Genomic DNA, 13,811 nt, shown 5'->3' with positions numbered 1-13,811 from the left:
TAAGCGTCGCCGGGACACGTGTGTGTGAGGCGTCGGAGGCCCGGATGGTGCGCTTGAGGGCCTGGGCTGGGGATACGACTATGCTACGCCGTCCTGCTGCTGGCCGCTGAGGGGCCGCCGAGGGTAACCCGTGGCCGGGCGGGTTAACACGGGGGCTTTTGCCGGGCCTGAAGTACTTGGGGGAGAAGTGAGCGCGCGTCCATCGGGGTCCGGAGGGAATCCCATAGAAAGCAAAGGGATACGTCGTTCTTGAGGAGCTCGGAGTGCGGAGCCCCGGGAGGGTGCGAGGCCGCGCCGTCCTCACAGGAGTCGGGGCTGCCCCAGAGCAGGGAGCTGCGCTGCCCGCTGAGGTAGCGTTGACCGCCCCGGGATGTGGCCTTTGAGGAGACTCGGAGATGTGCTGTTAAGGCAGTAGTCTGAGGTGCTTCCGAGAAGGATCTTGGGCCGCGGGGTCCAGGTGACCCGTGGGTGCCCCCGACTCCTTCGCCCGCGTCGCCCGCGCACCCCGATGGGGATGGAGGGCAGAGCTCTCCCCAGGCAGGGACGCAAGGCAGGGGAGAGGCGGCGACCTGCGTCCGCGTTGGGCAACTCTTTGCCTACGAAAGCATCTTCACGCGGGGTCTGGGTTTCACTTTGGAATGGCCTCAGTCAAAGTCAGGAAGAGAGCCTTCGCTACCTAGTTTGCTAGCTAGCGGAGGAGACGCGGCTCGTTTCACTGAGATCTGGGGAAGGGACCCTACCACGTGGTCACGGTCGCAGAAGGCCACACAGAGCGCCGGCAGGGCGTATGCGTTTTAAGATGCAGGTTGCTCTTGTTGGGTTGTGTGACTTACCGTCTGCGGCCCCAGGTGCCAGAATAGTATCCTCAGACAGAGGAGAGGAGGAAGGATCTCAGCGCCCACACAGTTCGGTTTCTGCAGTGAATGTAAAGGAGAAGTGCGTGTTGTCCTAACCCGCCCCACTCGGGATGCCCTGCTCTGCGGAGCCCTGGAGGCCCCCCTCAAAGAAGCTCCGAGAGAGCTTCGGTCCTTCTGGCTTGGGCTCCCTCTTTCCAACACGTGCTGACTGAGTCTTGAGTGCAGTTTAACTTGGAAAAGTGAATTGGGGGCTTTAAATGATTTCTGGTTTAGGAAAGCTGTGTTTGAATACTTTCGATGGTGTAAACATACCTTGATAAGTATAAGCCAGTCTGGGTCATAAAGCATCCTTTCTGAGTGAAGTGTGCATTAGTATGTGTGCAAATCAGAGGGTCTGCTGGTGATTACAGGAGCACTTTTCTTGGTTCATATATCTCAAAGAAATAATCATTTTTAGGCCATCCCTTAAGATTCCAGGTGGAGATGGTAGACGTTGCTCTTTCTGTCACAGCTGGAAAAATTATGCATGTTCCAGATCTCTGACTCTGCAGAAGAGCTGGTTGTTACTTATCTCAGGTGAAACTAAATCTCCCAAGTGTTGTTTTTCCTCTTGGGATATGGCACCTGGACTCGAACTGGTGGACTGTTGGTCGTTCTTACCTGTCTAGTGTGAGATGTGAGTCCTGACCAAGAAAGCCAGTGACATTAGAGGAAGGTTTTTAGACAACTGGAGGTGTGTCCTTTATCCTGAGGTCATTCCGGTGTATTTTGGGGGAGGGCATTAATGGTTTTATTTATGGATGATGTGAGAGGCTTGAGGCCGGCTGCAAGGTCACTTAGGCCAAGGAGGTAGAAGCTAAGCAGTGGGCCATTGTGCACACTTTGCTGTCCTCTTTACATTTGTGTTTGTGTGTTCACAGTAGAAGCCTATCACTTACTGTTTGGAAGTGAGATTAGACTGCATTTGTCTGGTGGGTATATGGAGCATTTTGTTCTATGGCCTTCTTACTGGCATTTGGGTCAAGAGGTAGAGCAGAGAACAGTTTTCATGCCATGTACATTGCACTGATGTGTGTCTTGTTATCAGAGTTCTTTGCACTTGCACTGAACTCACTGCTGGAGATACTCCTTTAGCCTTACTGGCACTTTTTTCTTACAGAAGGTCACAGTTCCTGCACCACACCCATGAGATGAGTCTTCAGCAACACCTGCAAGAGTTTTCCAGGTGATGGTCTCGATGCTCCTCCCACAGGTGAACTACCCATTCTGGACACTGCACTTAGGGGCACCCGCTGATTGAACAGGCCGAAGTCCAGGAGCAGGTGAATTCCAGGACCCAGAGGAGATTTGCTGGAGCAGAGATCAGTTCCTTAAGAACCTGGTCCCTTGCTTCAGAGGGAAGCAGCAAGCCACTTTTTGCATACCTCAGGTAAGGTTGAGAGGTTTCTGTGGTCTTGTTTCCTCTGAGTTGCCAGTATGTGACCTGTAGTGATTGTTCTTTGCTGGGCTGTGTTAGCTAATCTCATTGGAAAAAAGCTTTGATTTCCTCACATCAGTCAACTTGTACTTTATTTAAAAATGAATTTCTTACATTTTTATCTCTAGGGAAATTTTTGTAGAAAAAGATATTTAATCCATGTATGGAATTAGATAACCCATAATGATAATTTGAATGACTTAATAGGCTGGCAGGATAGGTTCTAGAATAGAGTTTTGGGATGCATCTGACCTGCTGATTGGGCACCAGTTAGCAGAGTCATCATTTGTCTGATGTGAGTGAGTAACTTCAGGCACATTTTCTAATCGTGACTCACATGGCCTAAGCCTAAGCCTAAGCTTTGGCTGAAGTGTTCGAGGTAGAGAGTAAGAAGGGAAAATGGTGGCTACAGGTGTTGTGGTCAGAGGTGATGGGGTAATCTCCCCTTTGTTACACTTTCTATGTATCTGTGTTGAAAGTGTTAGTTCTCTGGGGGGGGACTAATGTGCAGCCAGGTGACTAATCCCCTCCTGCCACCTTTCAGCTAGCTGGATCTTTTTGTTTGTTTGATTGTTTGTCTTTTTAAGACAAGGTCTTGCCATGCGCTATGCAGTTCAGGCTGGCCTTGAGCTCACTTTGTAGCCCAGGTTGGCCTTGACCTTGTGCCAATCCTTCTGCCTTAGTCTCCTAAGTGCTAGCATTACAGGCTTGTGCAAGCATGCCCAGCTCACCCTTTACTTGTAGAAAAAGATTTTGTTATACACTGTTCAATAAACATATGATGGAAGCCATGGACATAATTTAAATTTTTATAGCACACACATTAGGAAAATAAAAATAAATTGTGAAATTGATTTTTTTTCCTTGAAAATGAAACCAAGGCCTCACATGTTAGGTAGGTACTCTGTCACTGAGCTACACCCTCCCCAGCCCTCTCATAGTGTTTTTATTTAACCCAATATACTTACATATATTTTTATCCCTAGGAAAATTTTGTAGAAAAAGTTACTTAATAATCTGTGTATGGAATTAGATGACCCATAATGATAAATTTGAATGATTTAATAAGCTGGTAAAAGAGTTTCTAGAGTAGAGTTTTGGGCTACATCTGACTAGTTAATTCTATAATGCAGTAATTTCAACATGTAACCAATTGAAAAATTATTAAAATATTTCACATTCTTACACTAAGTCTTTAACATCTGGTGATACATTTTACCAAAAGGTTTTTGAAATAGAGTCTTTCTATACAGTTAAGTCTGGCCTTAAACTCACTATGAAGCCTAGGCTTGTCTCGAACTCATGGTGATTATCCTGTCTTGACTTCATAAGTGCTAGGATTACAGGCATGTGCCACCATGCCTGGTTTGTATTTTACTTTTATGGCACATTTCAGTTAGGACTAGCCTAATTTCTTGTGCTCTGTAGCCATTTGTGTGGCCTGTGGCCTTCATGTTGAATAGCACATGTCTACAAACGTGCATGCCCATCTAAACTGCCTGCTGATTTCTGTACTACATGGCTGTGTAGGTGTGTAAGTCACCAGAGTGTATAGGAAAAGTAGCAGTTCCATGTATTTGAGCAGACATTGCGACCTCTGCTATCCTGATGAAGGAAATGGCACCGAGGGCAACATGCAGTTACTCAAATCATCAGAGACGAGGCACTCATTGCAGGAGTGGTGTGGAGTCCCCATCCTGTCGCTGCACTCTCTCTGCATGGACTGTTGTTTTTCAGAGAGGAATCCTGAACTCTTGTAGGCCTGCAGGCTCCTTATCTCACACTTCCTCTCTGAGGACTTGGCTGACTCAGGGAAGCTTTTGTGTTAGCTGGCATCCCTGGCCACCAGACAAAAGGGATGTTTTCCTTTCTAGACTTGGTTATCTATAGATTTGTGTTGCTTCTTGTCCCCACAGGCATGCACAATGCCGATAGTTGATAAGTTGAAGGAGGCCCTAAAACCTGGCCGCAAGGACTCAGCCGAGGATTCAGAGCTGGGGAAGCTCCTGGCTGCCTCGGCCAAGAAGGTCCTCTTACAGAAGATTGAGTTCGAGCCAGCCAGCAAGAGCTTCTCTTACCAGCTGGAGTCCTTGAAGAGCAAATATGTGTTGCTGAACCCCAAGACTGAGGGAGCCAGTCGCCCTAAGAGTGGAAATGAGCCACAGGCCAAGAGACAAGGTACAGGTGTATAGGCTACTGGTATAGAGGCCATGTATGTGTTAACTGAATGGATGAGCCAAAGAACTGCAGCAGGATGTGGTCAGGGAATTGTAGCTTTTACACTGGGCCAAAGGGTTTTAGTCATAGATGGCTTGATACAGGGCTGGGAAGAAAGAAATCTGTACTATGAGGTTCCTTAAAACACACTCCCTACTGTTGCTTAGGGTTTGGAAATAGAGGGCCTCTGTGTGGTGCCACATGCCTATCATGCCAATACTTGGGAGGTTGAGGCAAGAGGATTTGTGAGAGTTTGAGGCCAGCCTGAGCTACATAGTGAGTTCAAGGCCAGCCTGGACTACATGGTGAGACCTTGTCTCAAGAAACCAAAATTAAAAAAAAAAATAGAGAAATGGGATGAACTGCATAGGAGTGCAGTACACTGCAGTGACAGGGCCCAATTCTTTCTTCCCTTCCCCCAGAAGACCCTTGAGTTCTAGTCCTGTGCAGTCTGGAATGTCCTGGCATGAATGGATTTATACTTGGGCTTCTTAGGGCCTTTTAGTCAGTAACAACCCATTTACCCTCCAATGGATGCTGTGTTTTTGCTAATTGTGCACTCAGCAAATGTGGCCGAATGTCTCCATGACCTTCCTGTGCATGGCCTGACTTGCCCCTTTCCTCCCGATCTCCTGCTCTCCTTTAGGCAGTGAGCGCTTCTCTGGAAGCAGCAGTGATGGCGTCCCAGCACCGCAGAAAGTGCTCTTTCCCACAGAGCAGCTGTCTTTGAGGTGGGAGCGTGTTTTCCGAGTTGGCGCAGGGCTGCACAACCTGGGCAACACCTGTTTCTTGAATGCCACAGTACAGTGCCTGACCTACACGCCACCACTGGCCAACTACCTGCTCTCCCGGGAACACGCAAGGAGCTGTGAGTAGGGGCAGGAGCTAGAGGAGGGGAGGTAATGGGAATCAGTGGAACTGGAAACCTCTTTGCTGGAGCACAGCTGGTCCTATGTGAATTGTGATAGTTTAGGAGTGGGGTTGATTGCATGTACCCGGACTCAAAATGTGCCTATCGTGGCACTGGTCCTCATCTTTTAACTTTTGTGAAAGTACTTACCCATGGGGGCTGGGGATTTAGCTCAGCGGCATAAGCACCTGCCTTGCAAGCAAGCAGTCGTGAGTTCGATCCCCGGTACTGGTAAAAACGAAAAAGACCAAAAAAAGAAAGTACTTACCCACACAAAAGCTGGGGTTTTCAGAAAATATCTCCACAATATGTACACCCATTTTTTTTTTTGAAATTTAAAAAAAAAAACCTTAAATTTGTCATACATGTTTGCAGTACATAGTGTTTACATTCCTTGGAGTTGGTACATGTGCATAATGTATCCTAATTCCTTTTTTCCCTTTCTTCCTTTTCCTTCTGAATCCCTCTATCTCTTGATCTCTTCCTGTTTGAGAAAGATCTACTCCTTCCTATTATCTATCTTTTATTTTGCTCCTTATTTATAATTTGTATTTCTCATAAAAGAAACCATGTGGAAGTTAAGCTTATATATCTCATTTATTTCACTTAACATGCTCTGAAGGTACATTTTCCTACAGATGATTCAAGTTTATCTTTATGGCAAAACAGTAGTCCATTGTGTGTAAATACCACTTTCTTTATTCTTTCATCTGTCCATGGATGTATGTGCTGCTTCTAAGATTTAGCTATTATGAATTGTGCTGCTATCAACATGGGCATGCATGTATCTTTTTAATATGTTGTTGTCTTAGTTACTTTTCTCATTGCTGAGAAAAAATACCCAAAATTAAGGGAAGAAAGGTTTATTTAGCTCACAGTTTATAGAGGTTTTAGTCTATAAGTGGCTGGCTTCAAGGCAGAGTAGGTTGGCAGAGGAAAACAGCTCATGGCGGTCAGAATGTAGCAGAACAACAAGAGACTATATTGAACATCATCTCTCTACCCTTTTTATATTGTATCTAGGCTGCTGGTTAGGTTAGTGTCAAACTTAATCAGTGGACTGATTCAGTAATCACACACCCTTAATACCAGCATCACACATGTTAGAGCCAGCCACCTCCGAGAAAGTCCCAGCAATGACCACATAAGGCTTTGGAGGGATATCTAGACCCAGACCATAACAGATGTCTTTAATTTTGGGGACGATACGTAGAAGGGAAGGGCCTCAGTCAAATGGAATTTCTAGTTTCAGTTTTTTGAGAAATTTCCCTACTGATTTCTATAGTAGTTATATTGGTTTAGATTCCCACCAAAAGTGTAAAAAAGAGGGGCTGGGGATTTAGCTCAGCGGCATAAGCGCCTGCCTTGCAAACAGGCAGTCGTGAGTTCAATCCCTGGTACCGATAAAAAGGAAAAAGACAAAAAAAAATAATAATTAAAAAAAAAGTGTAAAAAAGAGTTCTATTTCCCTGCAAACTCACCAGCATTTGTTTTTATTTGATTTCTTGATGATGGCCATTCTTTCTGGGATAAGATAGAATCTAGTTGTTTTATGTAACTATTATATTGACATGTCATATGTGTATTGTGAAACATACCTTCAGGTAGAAATTAAAATGGGTGAAATAAATTATCTCAAAAGCTGAGGAGAGGGGGCTGGGGATTTAGTTCAGCAGCATAAGTGCCTGCCTTATAAGCACATGGTTGTGAGTTTAATCCCTGGTTAAAAAAAAAATACCAAGTGTGTTGAGTCTTCTAACTAGTAAAGAAAGTAGGACAGGGCTTTAAAAAATCTCCGCATAGAAGATACCGCCACACCAGGATGATTTTATAGGTGAGTTCTATGAAACTTTTAAGAGCATACCATTGGGCAGTCAGTTGGTGGGGGGGGCTTTTAAGAACATAGCTGGCCAGTTCTTTACACATTCTTCTAGTAATAGGAAAAGAGAATATTATCTAGCTGGTTCTGTGAGATTCTTGGATAGCAAAGTTGAAGCTATTAAAAAGAAAAAGTATAATCTTATCATGCACTGGTTATAAACATTCTAGACAAAGGCTGGAGGTGTAGCCTGGTGGTATAATGCTTGCCTAGCTTACACGAGAGACACGGGTTCCAATTCCAGCACTAAGGAAAAACACTGGCAAATGCCAGCAATAGTTTTATAAATGCTAGGCGCAGCTCTTCACTCTAGGAGCGCAGGTGTGTGAGTAGCACTCCACATGGCGGCCCTGGAGCTGCCTGTGTCTGCATCCCATTTCAGGGCCTCTTCGTGCTTCCTGGCCCTGGTCTGCACAGAAACTGAAAACTTCCGCACAGACTTGTGAGGCACAAGTGGGTTCTGTACAGTGACTGGAATAGCGCTCAGCACAAAGGGAGTGTTACAAAAGTGAGTGCTGATTTGCTGTCTTTGTGATTAACTACAGTATCAAGGGACTTTAAAGGAGAAAGGTTACTTAAAAGTAGATACCTTCCTCTTTAAAGGAACTCATAATGTGTATTTTAAAGAAATGGAACTCTTTAAGGGCGGGAATTTAGCTCAGCAGTGTAAGCTCCTGCCTGGCAAGCGCGAGGTTGTGAGTTCGATCCCCAGTACCAAAAAAAAGAAAAGAAATGAAACTCTCAGCAGAGTAAAAGAGCATTTCCTTAATCTGACAGAAGATTTCTGCTAAAAATCAAAAAAAGAAAAAAATCAGGCCATTGTTCTAAAAATGTATTGGAAGCATACTCTAAACCATGGTGAAGTGTGATATCCTTATATTTTCTTTTATGATTGTATTAGTCCTAGCCAGAGCCATGGCTTTTGGAATAGAATGGAATAACATTATTGTAATTTGAAACTGTATTTCTGCTTAAGAAACCAAAAGAATGTAGAAATTGAGGCTGGATGTGCTGGTGCACATCTGTAAGCCCAGCACTCACGCAACTGAGGCAAGAGAATCACCAAAAGTTTGGGGCCGGCTTGAGCTGTATAGTGAGTTCAAGGCCAGCCTGGGGTACATAGTGAGTACCTGTCATGGAGGAAAAAAAAAAAACAGATTCAGCAAGAAAAATTTGGCAGCATGGCAAGGTATAACATCAGAATATAAAACTTAGTTGAATTTTTCTATCTTGAACAGTGAGCAAGCACTCTGCCACTGAACTACAGCCCTCCCCACCAACTCCTACCTCTCTAAGACACTTACAAAAAAATGACTATGAGAAGGGATACATTCTACCAACTACAGAGACATAAATTATAATGTAACAGATTAAAATGTTACAGTATTAGATCCAAGAGAGATGTTTAATCAGTGGAACAGAGGCAGGAGCCCAGAGAAAGACCCACATGTATGTGGAGTACAGTGGTACTTACCAGTTTTTCACATGTACTTGATCCTTCATTTTATTATAGGGAACTAAAATTAATTAAAATTTGGTTTTATTCCTTATTTCACATCATTTATGAAAGAACGGATGAAAAACACTATCAAAAGTGCAACTGCATGTATAACAAATGTGGGTAGATACCTTCCCAATCTTGGGATGGGAACTTGCTTAAATAAGACTCAAAAGTGGAGTCTGCTCATTTAACTGCATTAAGAAAAACCTTTGTTCAGGAAAAAAAAAGATTAAAGAAAATTTAAATACCGCCTACAAGCTGGGAGACAAAACCTGAGGCATGTAATCAGCAAAGGATTGATAGTAAAAGCATATGAAGGATGCTAAATTAACAGAAGGCAAGTTTGTTAGAAAGAAATAGATAAAATTAGGAATGGCTTTTACAGAAGAGGAAAGGTTTAAGGTCAAAGAAGCACACGAAGCAATGCTTAGCCTGGTAGTCTTCAGGGAAAACCACAGTGGGATACTATTTTACACTTGGTTAATCATAAAAACGCAGACATGTGACATTACAGATGTCAGACAGGATAAAGCACTGAGATTCTTTTTATAGGCCTGGTTGGAGCTGGTGTAACTACTTTTGGGAACAGTTTGGCATTAACTTTCACATCCCTGTCACCCCAGTTCTACAGATAAGATCTGGCATGTATGTTAAAATGCCTGCTGCAGAGGGCCAGGATGAGCAAAACAGCATGAGTTTGATTCATCTCCAATACCAAAAAATAAAATAAAATGCCTGCAGCAAGAAACATTTCTAACAGTCAGCACCCCCAGAGTCCATCCACAGGGTGGGCCCAGAGGACAGGTGCAGCCAGGTAGAGCCTAGGACTCCGGCCTCTGAATAACTAAGTAACTTCAGGTCCGTGAAGAGAGCAGAAGCAGCTGATGAGTTTTGGGTATTAGGCATAGAGCTGCAGACTCTCCTGTTTGTTCAGTGAGATGCACTAGCTGTGTGACTGGAAGGATTAGAATTGTGTCCTTGCAGATTTTCAGAAAGCAGATTGCTAGTGAGCACGGCATCTAGCTGCATGGTACAAGAGCAAGCTTAGAAACACACAGCCATAGTGCCCTTCGGCATTTGTGGTTGCGCAGCCTGAATTAATACAGTAAATACATGACTGGGAATAATAATTGCCTGACTCAGGTTAGTGATCACCTTGGATGAAGGAACATGGAGAATGGGATTGAGGGAGGTGAACTGTTACACCAGTATCTTACTGATAGACACCCCTAAAATGCAGTAGAGCTGAGCAGGTGTTACTCTTTGTACATCTCTGATCTAATGCCCATGAGGACCAGCTATTTTGTATACAGAAGCTACTAGGGCCAATGGCCTTTGCTTGTACTGCACCCCTATGTATGTATATTTTTGGTGGTGGTGGGTTTGGTTTTTTGTTCTTGATACAGGGTCTTTCTCATTCTGTAATGCAAGCTGGACTTTAACTCACTGTGTAGCCCAAAGGCTGGCCTTCAACTTGTAGCATTCCTCCTGCCTCAGCCTCCTGAGCACTGGGACCACAGGCATGCACCTCCACGCCTAGCTTGTTTTTTGTTTTTTCAGACAGGGTCTCACTTTCGAGTCTTGTTTAAGCAAGGCCTTGAACTCACTGCGTAGCCCACTCTGGCCTTAAACTCCTTCCTAGTGATCCTGCCTCCACCTCCTGATGCTGGAATTATGCACTTGTACCACCACACCTGGCACCTGTTATATATTACCTATGACTGATTTTGCCTTACAGAGTTTCCAGTCTTTGCTAAATAGTAATAAGAGCTTTGCTAGATGGAATAGAGCAGAAGTTCTCGCTGAGGGACCATCAGAAAGCCCTAAAATACTGTGGCTTATAAAGATAATATTTTTCTAAACTTGATGTTCAAAGTCAGACTTACTCATTGTGTAAGTAAAGAATACTAGTGAGCCAGCTAGCAGTTCACATCTGTAATCCCAGCATTCTGGAAGGCTGAAACAGGGAGGTGGCAAGTTAGGGCCCAACCTGCACAACTTAAAGATTTATCAAGGGCCTGTCTCAAAATAAAAGTATTCCAGAGATAGCTCAGTGCAAAAGCTTTGTGTGTGTGTGTGTGTGTGTGTGTGCGTATTAAATACGAAAATGATGTCACACAGGTCACTGGCATTAAACAAGAACATAGTGGTGCGAGAGTGTTAGAATTATAGCTGTGAAGCCTTGTGGCCCTGGAATGGCATCCATCAGAGAAAAATATTTTCCTGACAGTCCACAAATCTCTGTCTGGTCTGGAATCTCTGTGACCCCCTAGCCTGTCACAGACTGCTTTACCCTTGTATATCTCTTGCCAGAGTGGTGTTGGTGGAAATGCTGTCTAAAGTTCTTATCTTAATGTTGCTACTGCTTCATAAACAGGTCACCAGGGGAGCTTTTGCATGCTGTGCGTCATGCAGAACCACATCGTCCAGGCCTTTGCCAACAGTGGTAATGCTATCAAGCCCATCTCCTTCATCCGAGACCTAAAAAGTAAGAATGACCTGGGTGCCTGCCAAATGCTAGCTCTGGAGTTGGTGCTGCTGAATTGGTGGGAGGAGAACCTCATGAAAGTCTTAGGAATCCTCCTTAGCTAACGGCCCCACATTGAGCCTTGCAGACCATAGGCATGGTAATTAAGGTGCGTGTCGGCTAGGGAGTTGCTCTGAAGGAAGGCTTAGGGGTCTGGTGGGGCATGCCCCTGCCTAAAGGACAAGTGAGTTTTGACCAGGCCTGCAGGCATGTGGCATATTTAAGGCTGGCAGGTGAGTGTGACGGACAGCACGGAGAAGAGGAGGATGGGAATTTGCCGACTCCTTTCTGAGCATTCACATGCTATGGAGATCTGGTTTCCCAGTCACTTGGTAGAAGAGATAGATTCATGGTGGTTTGGACCCTACACTGTAGTACTGACATGATTAGGATCCATCAAGTCCTGTGTTGGCTCTTGGAAAGCTAACTCATCAATGGAATTTTACATTCCTTTGGGAGTGGGAGCATCCTGCCATGTTGCACAGGCTGGCCTTGAACTCTTGGGCTCCATTAATCTTCCACAGTAGCTGAAACTGTACCCGGCCAAGCCCAAGCCGTAGGTTTCCCTGAGCAGTTAACAGCCACCTTGAATAGACCTCAGGCTGTAGAACATGGTGCAGAGTGCTTGGTTCCCTCACACTGTGCTATAAAAGTCCCCCTGTGACTCTGAGCAGTCACTCAGCAGGCAGCACTCTTCTGTACCTGCTTTCTTCCTTCCTCAGAGATTGCCCGCCACTTCCGCTTTGGGAACCAAGAGGATGCTCACGAGTTTCTCCGGTACACCATCGATGCCATGCAGAAGGCCTGCCTGAATGGCTATGCCAAGTATGTGCCTAGTCTCTCCTGCCCTTCCCAGAGGGCTACAACAGACTCCTTCCTTACAGTGGAGGCAGCAGCCCTCATCACCTACCCAATTTCCTCTGCAGATGAGGCAGCATTTGCATGTATGCCTGGGCCATTCCTGAAGCCCAAGTAGGGCACACCCTGGGAGAAAGTTGTGTCCTGCTGCATCCTTGTGGCTGGCCAAGGGCAGCGGAACTGAATCAGGTGGCAGGGCCAAAGAGTGGTAGCTCTGTCCCAAGCAGCCGAGTGAGGGGAGGTGACTCAGCAGGTCTTTAAGCAGTGTGCTTGGTTATGGGCTCTGATCTTTTTAAAATCACCCTGCTGTTTTGATAGAGGACAGGGTAGTAGGAATTACATCTCTGTACAAGAACTTAACAGCATATAGAGAACTTGAGGTTATAGTCCCACCTCTCTCCTTACAGATTTGGAAGGGTAGGACCTATCCATGTAACCATTGATTATGGCATAGATTCTCACATAGGCAGTTGCCATCCTTGTCAAGTGCTCTGTGTTGTCCCTGGGGCCATGGTTTAGCCAAGACCAGGCAGGGAGGTTTGCTGTCCTGATTCTCATCAGAGCTTGGAAGTGAACTAAAACCTTTATTTAGAAATACCTGAAATAGCTCAGGAAATGTCTGGATTGTTCTTAAAACAGTTCAGTTGGGGCTAGGGATTTAGCTCAGAGGCATAAGCACCTGCCTTGTAAGCAGGCGGTCGTGAGTTCGATCCCCAGTACGGATAAAAAAGAAAAAAGACAAACAAACAAACAAACAAACAAACAGTTCAGTTGTAGCAGTGAAGGACTGAAATGGGAACACCACCTGTTTCAGTGAGTGGGGTTCTTAGGTAAATAAACCACATGTAAAGAAAACCAAGTTACATGGAAAAGACTTGTTACCAGATTCTTGGATGCTGGTTGCCTGTTCCAAAGGTGTAGTCACGTTTTCCCTTCCCAGGATGTGAGCTCCTACTCATGTGCAGGTATGCGTGTACACACACACATGCACACACAAACTGACACTCAGACCTGGGTCTGTCCTTACATGTGCCATCTTCTGGTGAGACGCTTTCTCCAGTAGTTGTGTGTTGACCTCTTGTATGCCTAACACTGAATTCAGCCCTGGGGAACTGGAAATTAAAGATGTCCATAGGTCTAAGGAGCTTATGGTGCAGCATTTCCTCATCCTGTGAGAAGCACGGTCTTGGAAAGACTGGAGAGTACATCTGGGGCATGGAAGGTTGGGGTGTCTAGCCTCTTCCATCAGGGAAGATCAGGAGGGAAGAGTTAGGCCTCTCTGGGCCTGGGGCAAGTGTGGTGTCGGCCCTGCAGTGGAGTATGGGGATGTGCTGTGTTGGCTGACCCTGGCACAGGGCATGGTCCAGTCAAGAGATTAGGACAGGAACCGACATGTGGGTCCAGGCTGGTTAGGTAGTATCTGCTGCTGGTAGAAGACGTTGGGGAGGGCTAGGTGGGTAGGGGTGGGTTGCATTTGCAGCTCCGGGTATGTAGCACTCGGACAGAGGTAGACAGGGAACAGCAGAGAGATGGGTGCCCACTGAATACCCATCCATGAGAGTGTCCACTGGTCTCTAGCGAAATG

At 45.4% G+C, this 13,811-nt stretch overlaps 1 protein-coding gene across 7 annotated transcripts in view; it reads left to right on the top strand.

Moving 5' to 3' along the window:
• Positions 1–17: 17 nt before the first annotated feature.
• Positions 18–13,811, top strand: part of Usp36 (ubiquitin specific peptidase 36) — a 37,191-nt gene continuing 23,397 nt past the window's right edge. The window contains exons 1-6 of one of the 7 annotated variants that reach the window (XM_023562896.2): positions 18–123; positions 2,110–2,286; positions 4,251–4,512; positions 5,198–5,419; positions 11,219–11,329; positions 12,091–12,193. In XM_023562896.2, the coding sequence (XP_023418664.2) occupies positions 4,260–4,512; positions 5,198–5,419; positions 11,219–11,329; positions 12,091–12,193 (689 nt within the window). In that variant the 5' untranslated portion in view covers positions 18–123; positions 2,110–2,286; positions 4,251–4,259. The other 6 variants (XM_023562898.2, XM_023562894.2, XM_003464882.5 and 3 more) reach the window with 6 other exon arrangements.

The sequence above is a fragment of the Cavia porcellus genome, unplaced genomic scaffold (assembly GCF_034190915.1).
Source record: "Cavia porcellus strain 051 isolate PalLab524CR breed Dunkin Hartley unplaced genomic scaffold, mCavPor4.1 scaffold_32, whole genome shotgun sequence".
Classification (NCBI taxonomy): Eukaryota; Metazoa; Chordata; class Mammalia; order Rodentia; family Caviidae; genus Cavia; species Cavia porcellus.
This window is presented reverse-complemented; position numbering and strand designations above follow the sequence as displayed.